Source organism: Styela clava, chromosome 1, assembly GCF_964204865.1.
Source record: "Styela clava chromosome 1, kaStyClav1.hap1.2, whole genome shotgun sequence".
Classification (NCBI taxonomy): domain Eukaryota; kingdom Metazoa; phylum Chordata; class Ascidiacea; order Stolidobranchia; family Styelidae; genus Styela; species Styela clava.
In genome coordinates this window covers 290,596-311,536 of record NC_135250.1, presented here as the reverse complement: position 1 = coordinate 311,536, position 20,941 = coordinate 290,596, and the positions used below count along the sequence as shown (strand labels likewise).

The 20,941-nt window shown below is 36.7% G+C and overlaps 2 protein-coding genes across 6 annotated transcripts; one reads left to right on the top strand and one right to left on the bottom strand.

The window, feature by feature from the left end:
• The first annotated feature begins 1,134 nt into the window (after positions 1-1,134).
• LOC120341748 (uncharacterized) lies at positions 1,135-19,225 on the top strand. The gene is made up of 13 exons (XM_078115750.1): positions 1,135-1,234; positions 2,128-2,215; positions 2,586-2,743; positions 3,429-3,599; positions 5,059-5,199; positions 13,568-13,702; positions 13,896-14,126; positions 14,691-14,831; positions 15,965-16,099; positions 16,293-16,523; positions 16,808-16,904; positions 17,668-17,811; positions 18,384-19,225. Exons 1-13 carry the CDS (start codon positions 1,168-1,170, stop codon positions 18,853-18,855), a joined length of 2,211 nt encoding a protein of 736 aa, XP_077971876.1. The 5' UTR covers positions 1,135-1,167; the 3' UTR covers positions 18,856-19,225.
• LOC144426511 (uncharacterized) lies at positions 6,790-12,936 on the bottom strand. Of its 5 annotated transcripts, none has more exons than XM_078115756.1 (3): positions 12,756-12,928; positions 10,027-10,266; positions 6,790-8,362 (listed from the first exon to the last, which is right to left on the bottom strand). In XM_078115756.1, the coding sequence occupies exons 1-3, from the start codon at positions 12,770-12,772 to the stop codon at positions 7,939-7,941; spliced, it is 681 nt and encodes a 226-aa protein (XP_077971882.1). In that variant the 5' UTR covers positions 12,773-12,928; the 3' UTR covers positions 6,790-7,938. The 5 variants fall into 5 exon arrangements, 3 of the variants coding, with proteins under 3 accessions (XP_077971882.1, XP_077971881.1, XP_077971880.1); XR_013477741.1 differs by lacking the exons at positions 6,790-8,362; positions 12,756-12,928 and adding exons at positions 8,369-9,320; positions 11,134-11,796; XR_013477742.1 differs by lacking the exons at positions 6,790-8,362; positions 12,756-12,928 and adding exons at positions 8,369-9,320; positions 11,344-11,796.
• Positions 19,226-20,941: the final 1,716 nt, after the last annotated feature.

Genomic DNA, 20,941 nt, shown 5'->3' with positions numbered 1-20,941 from the left:
TGGCAAACAATACAGTTTTGTCACTTTGATGTAATTTCTGGTAAAATAAACGCTTTATATTAAGAGTGTGCAATCTTTAATACAGGAGGGCCAGATACAAATAACTGGGTGAAACCGCAGGCCGCAAACCTATTGGCACTCCCGTAATATTCGTACCAATATGGCGCACAACCTGCTAACCCTAACCTGGTACACATACTATGTTCAGGTTGTGCGCCATACCACGTACGAATACCACGGGAACACCCACTATTTCAACATATGCTTTCTAGTAGTTGCAGACACAAACATTTTGGGTATTGATCTAATGACATGCGTTGTTCACTACGCATGAGCTCAGGTATGGGTTTTGCAACGTAAAGGAATTGGAATTACTAGCATGTACTAGATTTAATTAAATTAAAAACTCGTTTAGCGGGCGCACACCATTCAAAATTGGCACTTCCTTGCTGGCAGCACACGTGTGGCTTAACAGAGCGTCTTGGCAACTAATCTTACGCCTTTCCCTTCCCAATGAGTGATCTGGCCTGGTTATAAATTGGTTAATTCTAGATCTGATAAAGAGAGGCTCGTTTGAACGATGGTAATCGATCGAAAATATGATAGAATTAGCTCAGATAATTGCTCGCTGGTTATGCAGCAGCACAACAGTGCGTTCTTACAGTCAAATTACGTGAATCGCTGGTATCTTTTTCAAAAGACCCAATTTATAAAAAAAATCTTAAAAATAATGTTAAATCTCGCGACCCAAGGGTATGCTCAAATACTAAACGGCATGGGGTGAGCTCTAATGGTCGCAAAATTAAATACCAATTTGAAAAAATCATTTTCACATAACACCCAGAAGTTACTTTAAAGTGGAAAAGCTGCGCTTGTTTGCCCTTAGCGAATTTTTGAAATTGTGGCGTGGCTTGACTTAAACAAAATAGATACCGCTAAGGTTTTACTCCATTCAATTGCTATAGAGCGGCTACTCAATGCTAAAAATAATGAGCAAAAAATGTTCTAAATATAAATCACTAACCCCTAAGTTTTTGTTGAAAACAAGTGAAGATTGTCAGGCGATGAAAATCAGAACAAACTTTACGAAAACCGGAAAAGTAAAGGTATTATTCATTTTTTTGTTTGTATCCTAGATCATATTGTTAGCAATAAAAGTTAGATAAAATGACTGAACGACTGAAGATTAACGGTTTACTTATTATATTCGTCGTCATCAACTGTCAAGGGAAATGTGAGTAAATTCAACATTTAGTTCATTTCTCCTTCTTCGCTCTGAATCAGGCTCCACATAAGCAATATCACATTATAAACTACAAGGCTACTACTCTCTATTAGACTAGAACGCGATATAATTTAAGACAGTGGTTTCCAAGCTTTTATGGCTCGTGGCTCCCTTATGTAGACTTTAGCACTCTTGTCCCCCTGTTTATCATTCAATTGATATTTATAATGTTATTTTGATTGGTAGATTCCAAACCCATTATGTTTAAACAATTCATGCTCAACAGAGTGAAAAAACACCCTGTGAAATATTGTTACCAAGCAATCAAACTAGGAAGAGTTTACTTGTAAAGTGAACAGTAAAATCCGTTGTGCGCCCAGCATTTTGATTTCGGAATCGAATCGAATATTTTTTCCGAAGAAAATCAAATACTTGGAAGATATGTAGTTGTTTTGACAGTTTTATTGTAATGGATCCATCAGGCAATTAAATTTGTGAAAACATGTAATCTAGCACTTAGACAGTTTGCTGAGCATTCACACACAATGAGAAACATTATTTATTATTTATTCACTAGAAAGAAAAAAAGTCATATATATGTCAGAATTGCATTGTAAAATTAGAATATAGAATTCATCCCTCAGACAGTTTGCTGAGCGTTAGAAAACAATACAAAACATGTTTCATCAAACTAATTTGGAAGGAGTTAGTCATATGTCAGACTTGAATTTTTAAAATATGAATTGAATAAAAAAAAGTGAAGATCCCCCCCAACCTGTTGAAGGACAAAAAACAAAAATATCAACGATTCAAAATGCCCCGGTCTACTAGAAGTTTAGACTGGTTCAGATTTCAAATGTTCTGACTGGCCACGACTTGTCGAGCAATCCTTTTTATTTCAGATATCGATAACTGCGACCAAGAGAACATCTGTGTGAACAGTCGATGCATCAATGTTCCAGGAGGATTCACTTGTGAATGCCTTGATGGGTATGATAGTATTTACATATTTATCTTCAGGAAGAGAAAACCGACAAGACGGCGTAAACATATGGCGAACCTCGACTTCTTTTCTGGTTACCATTTCAATTTTGGTATGACATTAGTTAGCCAGTTATTTGCTTCAGATGCATGGACTTAATGGTGGAGAAAGTTGTAACTGGCCAGCCTATGGTGGCGAAAGGTCCAACAATCCTCTTGCACATAACTATAACCGCATGGGATTCGAACCTACGAACCCACGCTGAGTACTCAGAGGTGTGGTGACGAGCGTATTCCAACGCACACCGCCGAGCCTTACAATAAATTACTATTATTTATGAGAGGAACGAAATATTTTACAACATTTTGTTATTTTTAGTTTGCAGATTGACGAACAAGGATTAAACTGCATTGACATTGACGAATGTACTGACGTGGCCAAATGCATCAACGGTGAATGTGTCAACTATTTCGGATCCTATGAATGTCAATGTCCAAAGGGGTTTATTTATAATCCTGTCCATGTCGGATGCATTGGTGAGTGTTGCCTGAATACAAATTTTAGTTGAATCGGAGTTGGAGTCAATCCGGATAAGGTATCGGGTTCAAATTTTAGTCAGACAGGATTTTGGCCAATATTAACATGGACACGAATTCGACTGGAAACCGGCGGAATCCCAGGGCGTCACGTAATGGTGGTTGAAAACAACTAGCATAACGTCTCAACTAGGGAAGGGCCTTTTGAATCTTATCAAATAGTATATTATTTGAAACGGAAGACAGGAATTTTGAATTGTCGCCATCTTGTTTTATTTTTGCCCGCCTAGTCAAGTCGAGTGAATCCTTCATTTTTTTTATTCATATAAAATTTTTAAAGTCAAATTCTGAAGCATGACTCTTTTTTTTCCGAGTTATTGATGAAAATGTTTCGTAATATGTGGGAACGCTCAGTGAACTAACTGCCTGACCAATAAATTACATGCTTTCACAAATTTATGTGCTTGAAAAGAATCCATTACAATAAAAACAGTCAAGACAACTATATATATTCTAAATAATCGAGATTCAATTTAAAATAATATTCGATTTGATTCTGAATTCATCAGATATTCGAAAATGCCCAGTCCTAGTACCAACAAGTTTTTTTAGCTACTAGTATTAGGCCTTGTACACAGTAAGACTTCTACATCGATAACTTGAATGTTGCAACCTTTATAATCAGATGAAAACCATGATTTTGAATCCGACCCGATCACAGAGGACTTGGAAGACGTTGATGAATGTACGGAGCTTCCAGGTTTATGCCAAGATGGAAAATGCGTCAACGTTTTCGGATCTTTTATCTGCGAATGTCCAGAGGGCTACAAACTTTTTGCGAGCAGAGTTTGCGAAGGTAAAAAACTTGTTAAAATATTAATCCTCAATAATGTATCCGTAAGATGTCTGCATAGTCTGGGTGATTAAATATTTTTATTGAAAATAATTATTAATATTTATGACAGAAAAGTTAACAATTTCGTGAAATTTTACTGTTCATACTGAAAAAACTACTGTGGCAAATCGAACTGATATCATAGTAGAAGATTCCACAAAAAAACCTGTCTGCTAATTAATATGGATATACCATCCCAAAGAAACTCCTCTGAAAAATATTGGAAAAACTCGCAAAATACTAGGATCTAGAATTCGAGATATGTGGTACAGATTTAACCCTATCTGCGTGTTATTAAACACACGTTGGCGGAGTAAAACCCCAACTGACCCTTTCAGAAGTCAATAAGAACGCAATGTATTGCAATGCCCGATGTTCGTATATTGTTAAGTTGCACAATCGAATTGATTCAAATAAAAGATAACGAAATACACTCAAAACAAAGAACAATAAATACGAGTAATATTTGGTGAGAGAAAAATATTATAAAGGAAACGAATTGGAGCATCGACCTTTGTCCAGGCAAATAACATACACTATTAACAATACGTGGTGAAGAATATTGAAACATACAGTAACTAACCTTATGTACTCGATAAGGTAGAAACTTAAAACTTCAACAATATATGTGGAGGCTGGGACCTAATCATGAAGTAATTTGGAAAATATGTCTAAAATATTTCAGAAAAAATTAATGCAGAACGTCACCAAAAAACGGGCACTACCGCAGTATGTGAACCAAGATGGCGGACACCGGAACGTAGTATGTGTACCAGGTTAGGCCATAATTTCAGGTACAAATACCATCGGAGTCACTTGGCTAACACAGACAGTCCCCGAACTCGTAATAGAACTAAAATAAGAAAAACTGGAATAAAACAATGACCGAACACTAACCTGGTACACATACTACGTTCGGTATCCGCCATCTTGGTTTACAAACTACCAGAGTACCAAAAAACGTCTTCCTGATACAGTCCATGTAAGTCCTATGTAAAGTACTTTCTATCAACTGATGATCTTTACATGACCTCAGCAAATTCCCGGTTGCGAGAAAGTTAAAATAATAACAAAAATGGAATTTAGAAATATTAATAATAAAACAAATTAATAATAATATTTATAATATTTAAATAGTGAAAATAATATTAGTTTACATAACTAAACCTTTCTAATTATATTATGTGTCAAGCTTTTATGGACACCCTGCATATATGAGAAAATGTCATACACTGCTGAGCATCGATTCACGAGTCGGGAATAGGGCTGAGAAATCGAATCAAACATTATTCGAATCGGTTCTTACGAAAATGAATAGTTACTACAAAACCCAATTTAAATACACAATATTCTGAAACAAAGGAGGGCTTTCTTCAGGGATAGTCATATTACTTACGATAACTTTTCAATTATATTTTAGCCCTGTTGCAAAAATGTTGGAAATCATACGAGAACGATACTTGCTCAGATAACTTCAGAATAACGACGGGCGAGGATTGTTGTAACTCATTTGGTGGTGCCGCCTGGGGAAACGAAAGCTGCAGCCCATGCATTGTGGTTGGTAAGTTCATTGAGATGACGTAAACGTAATTGATGACGTCATAGTTATAATGCGTGAGAAATAAAATACTGTAATTAGTAAATTCTTATACTGAAATAAAATGTATAAGTTAATTGAGATGACACATACGTAATTGATGACGTCATAAATATAATGCAAAGTGTGCAAAAATACTCGGCACAAGTCGAACAGAGACAGCGCTACAACGATGAGAAAAAGCCAAATGTATCCAAACTTCATTGAGTCGAGATTCTGGATTGGAGTTCAGAACTGAAATAGGAATTTGATACCACTCGGTATTTTCTGCTCAAAGTCGAGAGTCGGTTGTGAGTTTTCTTCGGTTCCAAAGCACTGGTCAAGCCATTTGGGAAATGATCTACCGTACATGTGTGAGGCAGCATTGTCACCACCAACCAACGAATAGATTTTTCCTATTTACCACAAGGGAGCAGTCTGTAATGACAGCACAGGGGGTCCGCGGACACCAGTTTGGGAAACCCTGCCTTACATGGATTTGTTACATGTTGTATTGAATGAATTTGTTACTGGGATTTGTCATATGACCAGGCCGTCTCACCGGACTCCTTCCTGTGGTAAATATGAAAATCCTATAATTCATCCACAATCCGGTACTCCTGAAGTATGCGCACCAAGATGTCGCATAACCTGAACCCTAACCTGGTACACAACCTGAATTCAGGTTGAATCTGTAACTTCTGCTGTCTTTGCTTTCTAATTAAGCGAATTAGATAAGTATCTGACTCCAAAAACAGAATATATAGTAGGTTACGTGTTCAAATTGAGATATCTGTTAATTTTATATAACAGTAAGGATCTGACCAATTTGCCTGTAAAGATTTTTATTTCCACGGATAATTATCACAATAAATTTACTTACAATAAAACACACTCACAATCGTGAAAACCAAGTCGGTGATGAATCAGCATTGTTGTATAGAACGAATTGAAACAGAAAAGCCGTGAAAACCAAGTCGGTGATGAATTAGCATTGTTGTATCGAACGAATTGAAATAGAAAAAGCCGTGAAAACCACGATCAAATGTCTATTTAAACGGTAACATCTTTTTCATCTCGCTCGCCAAAAACGGTACCTTTCTTTATTATCCAAAAATCTCGTTTCCCACGGAGCAATTTTTGCTCATATCTAGAATGTTCGGTACCCTTCTTACAATAATTACACTTGTTTATAGGTTACCTGACATGGGAAATATCCATTTTCCACATACACGAGAAAGATCTAGACACAATATTTCGAATGATCTAGAAAGATCTCTTCAATATTTCGGTTGTTTATGGGTCACCCGACATGGGAAAATATCCATTTTCTCATACACGAGAAAGACTAGAAAGATCTCTTCAATATTTCGATTACGTCAATTATTATATAGAATTTGACTTCCATTATCCAAATTATTGGTTAATTTGTTACACATTCCTGGCACCACAAGTGAAATATTTTAAAAGCACATATTAAAAATTAACCGATAATTGTAGAAATATAAGGATGAAATCGAAATTATCATGACAGTAATCAAATCTCGTAACTTTTGAAGATGGCAATTTGAAATGTCAAAGTAATTTGTTCGAAAACTGTCGGATGAAGAGCAAAACATCCACTACGAAGAGCAAGAAAAAATGGTCGAGTGTAATTAATCAATAAGACATAAGACTCAGAAACGACAAGACAAATTCCTTAATTTTGGTTATTTAAAATGGCAATTGAAAGATTTATATACAAGAAGAAAAACATGAAATTTGAGCACTAATTATACATGCAAGAATTAAAAACATACAACTTAAGAACTCATTGTAGCCCCATTTATTATGATTCTGACTTGGGGTCTTTTCAAAATATAAGGATGAGACATTTGTATTGTGAAAGGCATTTGAATTGTGCAATTCAGTGAAACAGTAATGGTATTATTATACCTTCTTCTCACCTACACGACTTTCAAAATTGTGAGCACTTGTTTAATGTACGATTTACTATTAGATAAATTAGGCGATAATGACTTTAAAAAATGAAGAAAAGATGGTTTATTGATTCCCAAAAACAAAAAAATCTTACAATATGACTGTATTGTAGGTCTTTACGTTATCAGTGTTAAACCTTATTAAACATAAGGCTTTTTGGTAGGTCGTTACGTTTCAGTGATTGCAACTAGGTAGGTCTTTACGTTTCAGTGATTGCAACTAGTATTGTTACTACTCATTCTACATTTAATTGTCTGTACCATTTGCAATAAAAATGGGGGGGGGGGGAAAGATTTAGATGTAAAACACAATAATTTGTCATGAAATTTGAAAAATACAACAAATAGACGAGCGTTGTAAAACCAATAAAAGAATGCAACAATAAAATTAATTTTGAGACATCGGTACCGTGATATTTCCTATTAATCTCATAAATTCAATAAACTGCGGAAAGAATTAAGATAACTTTTGTGAAAACTTTGTGCACTTTATTTGGAGATAAAACTTGGTGGAGAAAACAAAAAAATGATTGGAGTACTCCATTTGGGGAATCATTGGTTGAAAAAAATGATTGAGGGAAAAAAAATAAGGCTTAAAAAACTTGTGAGCCTTTGGATCAAAAAAAAAAAATGTTAAAAAAAGGTATTTATTTTCTTGATTATAATTTCTTGATTATGTAACCTGTCATTGTCTTTTATCAGGTCATAAGTTTTGTTTATCGCCGCGAGCGCTATAAATTTTTATTTATTCGCTTCCGCTATCCGACACGAGATTTATGACCTCGACATTTCCACCATTGCTTCTGAGGTGTTGCATAGCATTGGCCCTCTCGTTTGCTGGGGGAGCTCTTTGCATCGGTGCCATAGGACGAGCTGTGGATGATTGGCCGATGGGGGTTCGGCTTCTGGCTCCGCCACGGGACGACCAGAGACGGTCCCATCTATCCCTTACTGGGGTACGCGTGACTCTCGGTTGGTGGTGGACATGCGTACGTCTGGAATGATTTCCGTTCGGTTCACGGAAGCGGGTACGTCGATATCTGGGGCCTTCCTGTTCTCTCGGAGTGCTTGTACGTCTGTCGGGAGGAGAGGGACGCCCCCCAAAAATTCTATCCCTTATTCTTCTCCCGACAGAACTTCGGATTCCACTTCCAGCCAAAGTTACAGTCCTGCCGTAAGCAAAAATAATAGACAGAATTAGCCCGATCAGTATTACAATGGCAAGGAATTTATTGCCTATTCCACTAAGAAAAGATATCAATATTTTTTTAATATGTTTAGCTAGTATTTTCAGGGGAAGTGCAGGATTAGCACTAGTTGTTTCCTGTTCGTCATTAAAAGAATTGGCATAGTCAATTAGACTTTTAGTAAATATGGAATTCTGGCTTATGGACATTAGCATTGAATCTATGTCGTTAGAACGCGGTACGTCGTTCTTGAAAAATTTTGACAATGAAGTAAGATAATTTGTATTGTAAGGATTTATTTTCTTAGTTGTTAGGTAAGGGTGAATTTTCTTTGGGTTTGTGGTTTTGTTTTGTAGAATTCCCTTTTGATAGCTATAATAAATGTTATTCATTTTAAAGGTAACGAACTCCTGTGGTTCGGTACTATAAAAGTTTATACCTGGAAGAATTCTTCCCGAAGACAAGTATTGGGCGATAACTGTAGTGTTAGTGTTATCAGTATAGTTAACTAAGGGACGAGTAGAATATAACTCGTTAGGTAATATTAGACTATTTAAGAGACTCGCTTTTATGGGTTGACACAAAAGGGTGCCCAGCACGTCGCCTCTGTTAACCGCAAAGAGATTATTTGTTCCCAAAATTTCGTTCAACACATCCGACGGGTACGTTTTCGCTAAAACTCTATAAATTTTAGATAATATTCGTTCGGTCTCACATTCCAATTTAAAGATTTGGCTCTGTAATTTCGCGGACAGAGCGGTTTGTGAGTCTGCGACATTTTGTATCATCAACGTTAATGCCGTCGAAATGTCTGCGTGATCAGCAAACTCACGTAACACGTTGACTTTCTTTAATAAACTACAATTCTTGACTTGAACCAAAAGTTCGTTTTCAAGGCAGAAAATACTGCCAAAGCAATCAGTCGTTAATTCGTTACACACTGAAAAGGAATGAAAGGTCATATGTAAATCGTTTAGTTCTACAGCATATATGTAATTAGTGTTGTTTACATGTGCAGTTAGCGAAGAGTTTATTTCCTCCGCTTTGTTTGGACATTTTTCGAATTTTGCATCGTCAAATAAAAGTGTATAACTACCAATTTGGCAGGAGGATTGATTTACAGAGCAATTTGCGCTGTCAGCTAGAGGAAAAATAATTTTTGAGTTTAGATGGTCATACATTACATAGGATGTTATTAGGGCAATATTTTCAGTTGTTCCGAAATCAGTTGTAGGCCATTTATAGTTGATAGATCATTGGTTTTCTGAACAAACTTACCGAATTGATTCGATTCGTGAGTCTTAAACCAGTTTCTGCAATTTTGTTCGGACGAAGGTACTCCTGATTTTATTTTAGTAAAGTGAGTCTTAGCTCCAAAGAAATAAAAGTGACTTTTCCATTCAGTTATACTAGTTTGGCAAGCTCTAATTGGAATTTTAGTATGCAATTTAGGTGCGTGATAGACTTTAGCTTGACATTTCACTATATGTTCGGATTTGTGCTGTTTGCAAGACTTATCATCCGATATGTCGTACTCTTGATTGATTTTGTCATTTTGGCAGATATAGCCATGAACCTCTGGATTTCCAAAACATAGCCATGGTAATTGCATAAAAACTAGAAGTAATAGTATAATGGATAAATACCTGAATTCTTGATAAAATTCTTGTCCCACCATCCTGCCACGTTTCAAATAAATGATTTCTCTATCGGATTTGTCGGTCCGGGTTATTTCGTCATTGTCCGAATTTTCCTCTTCCTTTTCCTCTAGACTTCCGTCTCTGCCTGTCCATACCGGTCTGGCGGACGTACTGTCCGGCCGTATCTGGTCTTGGGCTGGTTCTCCTTCTTCCATAGGATGTCCTTTGTCGTTGGACTCGTGAATTCTGAAATAAAAGATTCATTGTTATTCTTGGGAGTAATTACTGTTTTTATTGGTGGTTTTTCAATTTCAGTGAGAAAATTTTGGTTTTCCACGCCATGTTTTTGTTCAGGACGTTCTTCCTTATCTGTTTCAAAAATAGTAATTTCAGCAGGTTTTAATTGGTTAATAGAAACTCGTTCTATACCCTTATTTTTTTTTATAGTGAAAGCAGTCTTATTTCGAAATATCACTTCATATGGCCCCTGATAGTTGGGTTGCAAAGACTTTTTTACGTGATCTATTCGTTGAAACACATGACTACAAGTGAACAACTTTGGTGGAATATATACATTAGACCTTAATTTCTTTCTTGTTGGAAGAGCTTTAAAATTTCCAAAAAAACGTTTTAATTTAGAAACATAACTGTAAGGGTCAAAATCTTGGGTTATGTCAGAACTTTCCACTAATTCTCCAGGGAGTCTCAGTGTTCTCCCATATGCAAGTTCGGACAATGAAAATCCGTTTAATTTCGGAATGGACCTCAAACCTAAAAGGACGTATCCCAAGTTTGATGACCATTCACTAGGGTTTTCCTGACACTTCAAACCAAGTTTCAATTTTCTATGAAATCGTTCTATTTGTCCGTTTCCCTGCGGCATATATGGCAATGAAAATTTATGTTTTATTCCTAAAAAATTCATAAATTGAGCCCAATTTTTACTTCTGAAAGAGGAGTAATTGTCACTCTTAAGGAGAGTTGGACACCCAAATCTGGCAACCCAATGCAATAAAAATGTATCTATAAGAGTTGAGGCGGTCAGATCACATATCGGGATCGCCTCTATCCAACGTGTGGTACGGTCAATCATAGTAAAAATATAAGTAAAACCTTTGCTTGGTACAAATGGTCCAACAATATCTATTTGAACCTCTGAAAATCTTTCATTAGGAATAGGAATAGATGACAGTTGGGATACAGTGTGTCTAAAGATCCTGTTTTTCTGACATTTCAAACAAGATTTCACATAATTTGTAATATCTGCATGCATTTGTGGCCATACGTAACGTTCTGAAATTAAATTATTGGTGCTTTTAATACCTGGATGACAAAGGTCATGTATTTTGTCGAAAATTCTCCTACGTAAAATCTTGGGTATTATAGGTCTAGCTTTCTTATGTTCCAAGGATACGTCACATAGAATAACTCCACCCATGTTGTCTATGGCTATTTCTGCAAGCTTGAGTGAATGGCCAGAGTTTGCTTTTAAACTTTGTATTTCTTTACAGTTTTCTTGCTCTTTAGCTATTTCCGTTAAAGGAATGGCATCTTGTTGTTGATAAATAATATTTACAGTTTTATTTTCTAGAACATTTCCATTTTCTATCACAGATTTATTCTCTACTCCACACGTATTATCAGTTCCGCGGTTACGTTGCTCAGATGGCGTTATGTCAGACATCGCGTCAACGGTTTTACACGCTTCACCGGTTCCTTGCGTCTGCTGTCTGCTTGCGTCGGCTGACGTTACGTGCGTCATTGCGTCGACTGATTTATTCGCTGCACCGGTTTCGTGCGTCTGTGGTTCGGATGACGTTATACGCTTCGCTGCGTCGTTGTCCTTGACGACCGCTGTTTTTGCTTCGCGCGTCTCTATTTCGTCCATTGTCCATCCAAAATTTGTTTCAGTTTTTCATAATTATTATTATGTTCATCGAGCGGCTTCCTTGCCCTGACAAGATCCAGTTGTGGAGAATTTAAACACCTTAGTATATAGTTTTTCTTTTGCGAATCGCTGACTATTTGATTTTCAGCGAATTCGTTTTCCGTTAAAAAGATCCAATTTTTCACCGAATTTTCCCAAAGTGGTCTCGTGGGAATTCTATGCTTTTCATACAATATTGTTCTAGGTTCAGTTATCTGAGAGATTCTGGAATTTATGCCGTAATTCGGTCCGGAATCTTCTACTCTATCTTTATTGGTCAAAAATGGGTTGTTTGTGTCATTAAATTTCCTAACCGACGGCAATTGAAAAGTTATTCTCTGTCCAGAATCACCTCCCAAATCCTCGCACTGCGTAAGCTCCATATCAACAACAGGTTTTGTTTCCCTTGGGGACGAACTTTGCCAATTACAATTGTCATCTTCACGTTCAATTGAATTTGATTCAGAAATATTCAAATTTTCAAGTCCAAACTCTGTTTCGTCTTCAATATCTCGACGTTTTGGTATTTCAGGCGTAATATGTGTTAATTGATATGGATTTACACATGATTGTTCTGATTTACGAGCTTTGCTTCGCGTAAACATTTTTTGTAATTTGGACATTTATTTACCCAATAATCAATATACCATACAACCTTATACACACTTAAGTAAAACCAGGTACAAAATTACAACAACAATATTTTATTACTACTATCGATAACAGGTACAAAATTGTAAGGAGATATTACAAACCAGGTCAACAGTTGATTAATCACACAGAATAGTTAATAGAATAAAATGACTACGATTGTTGACGATCCATAATAATCCCGACGTCGGGGGTCACCAATGTAACTTCTGCTGTCTTTGCTTTCTAATTAAGCGAATTAGAGAAGTATCTGACTCCAAAAACAGAATATATAGTAGGTTACGTGTTCAAATTGAGATATCTGTTAATTTTATATAACAGTAAGGATCGACCAATTTGCCTGTAAAGATTTTTATTTCCACGGATAATTATCACAATAAATTTACTTACAATAAAACACACTCACAATCGTGAAAACCAAGTCGGTGATGAATCAGCATTGTTGTATAGAACGAATTGAAACAGAAAAGCCGTGAAAACCAAGTCGGTGATGAATTAGCATTGTTGTATCGAACGAATTGAAATAGAAAAAGCCGTGAAAACCACGATCAAATGTCTATTTAAACGGTAACATCTTTTTCATCTCGCTCGCCAAAAACGGTACCTTTCTTTATTATCCAAAAATCTCGTTTCCCACGGAGCAATTTTTGCTCATATCTAGAATGTTCGGTACCCTTCTTACAATAATTACACTTGTTTATAGGTTACCTGACATGGGAAATATCTATTTTCCCCATACACGAGAAAGATCTAGACTCAATATTTCGAATGATCTAGAAAGATCTCTTCAATATTTCGGTTGTTTATGGGTCACCCGACATGGGAAAATATCCATTTTCTCATACACGAGAAAGACTAGAAAGATCTCTTCAATATTTCGATTACGTCAATTATTATATAGAATTTGACTTCCATTATCCAAATTATTGGTTAATTTGTTACAAATCCTATACTTCATTTTATTCGCAGAACTGAGCTGCCCGGAAGGATTCACGTACGATGTTGCTACCGATACCTGCTTTGAAATCTCAGTTTCTCACGGCCATTTTGATCCTGTCTGCCCAGAACATCTTACATTGGATAAGACGGGGACTGTTTGTCAAGGTAAGAACATTTTTAGATGGAAGTTTATTTAACAAAATCAGGCAGTTGACCAACTTGGGCCATATGCTTTAGCATTTTTCTCTTTTTCCGAAACTTGGGTGAGGAGTAACGATGGGAATGTCTAAGCCACAATGGTTTCTCAGACAAACCCAGCAAATCTGCAAGTCAAAAACTTGCATACTTTTATTTTCAGATCTTCGTGTTGGAACTTGCTTTCACAATTTCGAAGAGAGCACAAACGAATGTAGCAACCCAACTTTCGGTGCCGTTATGCAAAAGCCTGATTGTTGCTGCACCGTGGGACAAGGCTGGCGTCATGACTCTAACCCATGTGAAGGATGCCCGCTAGTAGGAACTGCAGAATTCGATAAACTTTGCCCACTTGGCAAAACCGGAAGTACAGGCGGAAAACCTGAGACAACAGGTAATTATTGGCTTACCAACATAATCTTACATCTGTTATCACTTGAAACCGCATATTCATTTCATTGCTGTGTTGTTAGAATGAGCAACCACGTCTTTGTGTCCCGTTGCCATGCCATGTCGGATTTGAAAATACAGGGTGATCTAGAAAACAGAATCTCCAGTGGGTTACCCACAATGCCATACAATCATACTGTGCTCTCATTGGTCAGTTAAAGAAATAGTATTAGAACCAAGTTATCCTATTTGGACAGAATGTTGATGACGACACTTGTTAACAGAATCTATAAAACTATTGATCACTTTTATGAATATGGCATAGTTTGTTTATTTACACTTGAACTTTCGTTTGTTCATGATTTTAACTCAGAAGTTTCCGTAATACAGGACGTTTTGTTGGAATAGGGCGTGGGTATGAGATCAAACATTATTCGAATCCGTTCAAACGAAAATGAAGGGTTACTACATAACCCAAGTTAAATACACAATATTCTGAAACAGGCAAAGGAGGGCTTTTCTGAGGGATAGTCATATCACTGACGATAACTTTTCAATTATATTTTAGCCCTGCTGCAAAAATGTTGGAAATCATACGAGAACGATACTTGCTCAGATAGCTTCAGAATAACAACAGGCGAGGATTGTTGTAACTCCCTTGGTGGTGCCGCCTGGGGAAACGAAAGCTGCAGCCCATGCATTGTGGTTGGTAAGTTCATTGAGATGACGTATACGTAATCGATGAAGTCATAGTTATAATGCGTGAGAAATAAAATACTGTAATTAAGAAAATTCTTATATTGAAATAAAATGTATAAGTTAATTGAGATGACACATACGTAATTGATGATGTCATAATCATGATGCAAAGTGTGCAAAAATACTCGTTACAAGTCGAACAAAGACAGCACTACAACGATGAGAAAAAGCCGTGTATTCAAACTTCATTTAGTCGAGATTGTGTATTGGATTTTTATAGAGTTCGGAGCTGGAATAGGAGTTTGATACCACCCTGTATTTTCTGCTCGAAGTCGAGAGTCGGTTATGAGTTTACTTCGGTTCCAAAGCCCTGGTCAAGCCATAAGTAAGAGCTATTCTTCATGGAAGCTCTGTGAAAATAGTAACATGCTCCACTCTCAACTCCATGTATCTGAAATAAGTAACTATTTCCATAACCTACATCAGGTCCGACTCTACAGCAAGTATTGACCTGTATTTTGTCATCATCATTGTAAGTGCTGAAAATGCTGCCTCACACATGAAGGTTGTTGCAAAAGGCAATACAATTTTGATTGTCTTTTCTGACAGCAATGGATATTTGTTTGCAACGCTAAACCAAATAAATGCAATGGCTTCGAATCAATTAATAAAGATCAATCAGACCCTTTCCACATTGTTGCAGACCCCCTAGTACAGTCATTACAAACATTGGGACGGACGCCAGGTTGGGAAATGATTTACATGTGTAAGGCAGCATTTTCGCCACCTACCAACGAATAGATTTTTCCTATGTACCACATGGGAGCAGTCAGTAATGCCTGCACAGGGGTCCGCGGACAACAGTTTGGGAAACCCTGCCTTATATGGATTTGTTACATGTTGTATTGAATGAATTTGTTACTGGGATTTGTCATATGATCAGGCCGTCTCACCGGACTCCTTCCTGTGGTAAATATGAAAATCCTATAATTCATCCACAATCCGGTACTCCTGAAGTATGCGCACCAAGATGTCGCATAACCTGAACCCTAACCTGGTACACAACCTGAATTCAGGTTGTGCGCCATCTTAGAGCGTATACTTCAGGAGGTCCCACAATCCTATACTTCATTTTATTTGCAGAACTGAGCTGCCCGGAAGGATTCACGTACGATGTTGCTACCGATACCTGCTTTGAAATCTCAGTTTCTCACGGCCATTTTGATCCTGTCTGCCCAGAACATCTTACATTGGATAAGACGGGGACTGTCTGTCAAGGTAAGAACATTTTTAGATGGAAGTTTATTTAACAAAATCAGGCAGTTGACCAACCTGGGCCATATGCTTTAGCATTTTTCTCTTTTTCCGAAACTTGGGTGAGGTGTAACGATGGGAATGTCTAAGCCACAATGGTTTCTCAGACAAACCCAGCAAATCTGCAAGTCGAAAACTTGTATACTTTTATTTTCAGATCTTCGTGTTGGAACTTGCTTTCACAATTTTGAAGAGAGCACAAACGAATGTAGCAACCCAACTTTCGGTGCCGTTATGCAAAAGCCTGATTGTTGCTGCACCGTGGGACAAGGCTGGCGTCATGACTCCAATGCATGTGGAGGATGCCCGGTAGAAGGAACTGCAGAATTCGATAAACTTTGCCCGCTTGGCAAAACCGGAAGTACAGGCGGAAAACCTGAGACAACAGGTAATTATTGGCTTACCAACATAATCATACACATATTATCACTTGAAACCGCATATTCATTTCATTGCTGTGTTGTTAGAATGAGCAACCACGTCTTCGTGCCCCGTTGCCATGCCATGTCGGATTTGAAAATACAGGGTGCTCTAGAAAACAAAATCTTCAGTGGGATACCCAGAATGTCATACGATCATACTGTGCTCTCGGAAATGATTCCGAAATGTGTTGGGAAATGTTGCCAGACCATAATGCCAATATTTATACTATAGCTGATTCTTTATACATAGACATCAACGACTGCAGAGCAAACCCTTGCAAAACTGGCGATCGATGTGTTCCTACTACTGAAGGGCAATACGGATGCACTGGGGATGGATGCGGAAGGTAGATAGATATTGTGTAAAGTATTGTCAAATCCGAATGGATGTAGAATTAGAGTTGTGTATTTTTCATATGACTCTGCTTAAGATCACATATAAATTACATGTGTCTTGTTCAATACCACATTTAATGTCTTATGTGATTTTGATTAGGGTCCCACATTAAGTGCATGTGTCTGATCAAGAGATATGCAATGTCTTTTATGTGTTATGTGATCTTTTCAATGTCACACAAAAGTACTATATTGTGTGCTGTACTGTATGTGTTAACATGCAAGGTCTTAAATGTTTATGTGATTTTAACCAAGGTCAAACGATAGGTAAATGTATTTCTATGTGCTTTCTTTTAGGTCACATACGAAGTTTCATATGTTCATGTGTATGGATTAATATCAAAGATAAAGTCAGATATTTTTATGTGTTATATATTGCCAAGGTCATCACATTTTATGTGATTTATCAGTATCATAATGTGATGTTCTCCGAATTATTCTGATGTCACATGCAATCAATGCAGCAGTCAAACACACACTTGTGATTTTTATTAAAATTAGATAAAGGATATGTGGTTTTACTTATGTCAAAATCAAGTCTGTATGATTAAGTTATGTATTGTTTTGTGTTAAGAAGTAAGTGGCAAGAGATTATGTTATTCTTATTATAATGTATTTGTCGAATGCCCGAAAGATCGCAGATTGTGATTCTTATTGATTGAAAAACATGAGTACCTTCTACCTCAGTTAGATTACCTACACACTTTCATTCAGGGGCTTCGCAATGATGGGAGGTAGAGGATGTGGAGACATCGATGAATGCAGATTCCAGAACAATCCTTGCTCTTATCAATGTCAGAATTCATATGGTGAATTCAAATGTGGATGCCCGAGAGGATACTTCGGTCTAGGTGGAAGGTGGGTGGATTGCCATACTTGCCTTTTTATTTAAGCACTTCTGCCCAATACTACAAGTATAAAATCAGATCATAACTGTTTCTCTATTCGTATTGTCTTGAACTTCTTCTAGTTTCGTATTGACCAGCATTTATTAACGCACATTGCACCATCATATTTTCATTGCACTGTAACTTTACTCAGAGATGAGTCCCCGTTAAATCTGAGTGAGTGCCCGTAACTTTACTCAGAGATGAGTCCCCGTTAGTTCTGAGTGAGTGCCCGTAACTTTACTCAGAGATGAGTCCCCGTTGCTTCTGAGTGAGAGTCTGTAACTTTTCTCAGAAATGAATTTTTTTTTCGTTTTAAGGGAGTAATGCATCACCACAATTTTATTTACCGCAGTTTCAGTAGCTCCTGGCATTTCATTGGTCGCCCGTAACTTTGCTCAGAGTCGAGTCTCCTTTACTTTTGAGTGAGTTCGCATCACCTCTCTTAGAGTTTATTTCATCAACAAAGTTTAGAAGCGTGATATCCCATGCACCGAAAACAAATCTCATTCTCCGTACTTGACACAGTTCTTCGTTTTTCAGTCAATGCATAAAAGTTATCAGTGGATTCCAGCAACCAACCGGGCAATGCTACGACTGCGATCCACTTAATTCCACTGAGTCAGCACAAATGGAAATGATAAGCGGGGATGATGAGAACCGTCCACCAGTTAATACATCTGTTCCAATCATTATGCATCTCAGCCTACAAAACCTGAACCAACGCCAACAATTAATCCAACTTATCCCAGCTATCCAGACATTGAAGGATCACACATTGTACAAAATCTTCGGAGGAAACAAAGGCAGAATGTTCAGGATTAAAAAACAAGATGGCGTTCATTCTATTCATTATAGGGAAGATATAAAACCAGGGAAATACAACATCAAACTCAAAGTGAAACCTAAAATCGGAAGAAAGGCGGCAAAGAAAGCGAGCCTTGGTATTCAAGAGATGGAAGCAACAATGAAAAACAAATTCAAAATCGAAATTGTGTTTCATATTGAAGAGTAAATGAACAATTTCAAAAGTATTATCGAATTACGATCTATCAAATATGATATTCTATATTTAGCAATTAAAGAAATTTTGAATCCAAATTTGAATCTGTGTTTGAGGTAAAATAGTTGATAAAACTCCAATGAGAATATTCGAACCTACTGCAGCGAATTAGAATATTTAAACCTACTGCAGCGAATTAGAATATTCAAACCTATTGCATCGACTTGGAATATTCGAACTTATTTCATCGATTTTTAAAGGGTGTCACAGATAGTTAGTGATTATATAAAGTTGGGATTTGAAATCGTGTTCGAGATAAAAGAATAAATAAACAAAAAACAGATTTATGAATCAGAATACCGGAGTTAAAATTGAAATTGTGCTTAGGTAAAACAGCTCAGTATAGAAGCGTTTATTGAGAATTTCAAGAAAAAAAACTTTTATCAGGTTCTGAATCCATCGGATCTTATATTTATAATTTGACGGTTATTCAAATTCGTGCTTAAGGAAACGAGGTTCCATTTGAAAAAGAAGCTCAAATTTTGCGGTTTTCAGCAGCTGATTCACTGTTAGGAGGATGTCATGTATTCACCACATTCAATCTTATGTTTTTAATTTTTGTATGACGTTTTAGATCTAAACATTACCTTTTACTTTATTACTTTGTAAAAATTCAACCTCTCAAAAATTACGATTGCGTCGAATAAAAGCGATAGGAGTTGTTTCTAGTAATGTGTGATACCGAAGTGTTTTCTAGAACTTCAGTTGTGCAGTTCAAATAATTACTTTGTAACCGTATAGACTTGAAATGCTTCATATCTTGCGCCAAATGCTTCCTCCACCATGAAGTCCATGCATCCGAAATAAATGACAGGCTGACTATTCCTATAACCGACATGGATTGGTGACCGAACGATAGACGTCTTCCCCCGGATAAATATATAATCCTATCTTAAATGGCGTTTTATTGACGCGTTATTCACCAAAATAAATATATCTATAGTTTCAGTCATTATTGGCATTCCAGTTGTAACTTTGATCAGAGATGAATCTTCTTTACTTTTGAACGAGTAAGCGTGGCAATTCGAATTATATCAAAAAAGCTGTGAACTGATATTAGATTTGACTGATTATTTATAGAAGTGCACTCTGAACATTACGTTTAAGTTTTGAATGAATGTTTTCTGTTTACTTTGAAATTTTCCGGTTCGTCATACGATTGCGGAAATACTTCTGGCAGTTTAAAAAGCTTTAAATTTAATTCTGTTGTTTTCTGTTAAGTTTGTGCCATGCATACCCCACTCCCTATTCCTGCATTTTTACATATTTCTATGCTTGTTGGTGTCTGAGCATGGATAAAAGTGAATGAAAGAAATGATTTATCAAGTCGTGTTAGTGCTCTTTATTTGAGAAATTAAACTCATCAAAAAGGATGTTTTAATGGCAACAGGAGCAGGGTAATTACTAGCAACACAGTTCGCAATCACACTTGGGCTTTCTATACTTCGTGAATAAACAAAGTAGATTTGAGTTGAAAAAAATGGGCGGCACTGTAAAATAAAATGTAGACACGTTAGGCTGGATCTGACCAATGGGTTTTCATCCAGGGTGCAGCAATACTCTAGGCCAGTGGTTCTTAACCTTTTATAACTCGTGGTAGCCCTTGTTTATCATTCAATTGATATTTATAGTGTTATTTTGATTGGTAGATTCCAAATCCATTATGTTCAAACAATTCAAGCTCAACAAGTGAAAACATCCTCCAAAATAATCTTATCAAGCAATAGAACTAGGAAGAACAGGGAGTTTTCTCGTGCAGTCAATGGCGAATCGAAAAATTTCCAGTTATTTCCAATTACGGTAGCTTACATGTCGATGATGCTTGGATGTAAATGCTAAATGACAGTTTGAAAATATTAAGCGCAAGTCTGCGATGAATTTGCAAATTAGATTTAATATAAAATTACATATGTGTGCAATAAATTTTCCAAAACCGACTCGAAACTTTGAAGACGTTCTAATTGCGTCAGAAAATGACGTCACCCGATACGACTTGCTAACTTATGGAAATTTCCCTGAGTTTCAATTGCCGGAAATC

Coding starts and splice junctions, on each gene's coding strand:
- LOC120341748 (XM_078115750.1), top strand. CDS start 1,168: ATGACTGAACGACTGAAGATTAACGGTTTACTTATTATATTCGTCGTC. Junction 16,100..16,292: donor GACGGGGACTGTCTGTCAAG/GTAAGAACATTT, acceptor TTTTATTTTCAG/ATCTTCGTGTTGGAACTTGC. Junction 16,524..16,807: donor CGGAAAACCTGAGACAACAG/GTAATTATTGGC, acceptor CTTTATACATAG/ACATCAACGACTGCAGAGCA.
- LOC144426511 (XM_078115754.1), bottom strand. CDS start 11,782: ATGACGCACGTAACGTCAGCCGACGCAAGCAGACAGCAGACGCAAGGA. Junction 10,267..11,133: donor ACCATTTGTACCAAGCAAAG/GTTTTACTTATA, acceptor CTTTTATTTCAG/AATTCACGAGTCCAACGACA.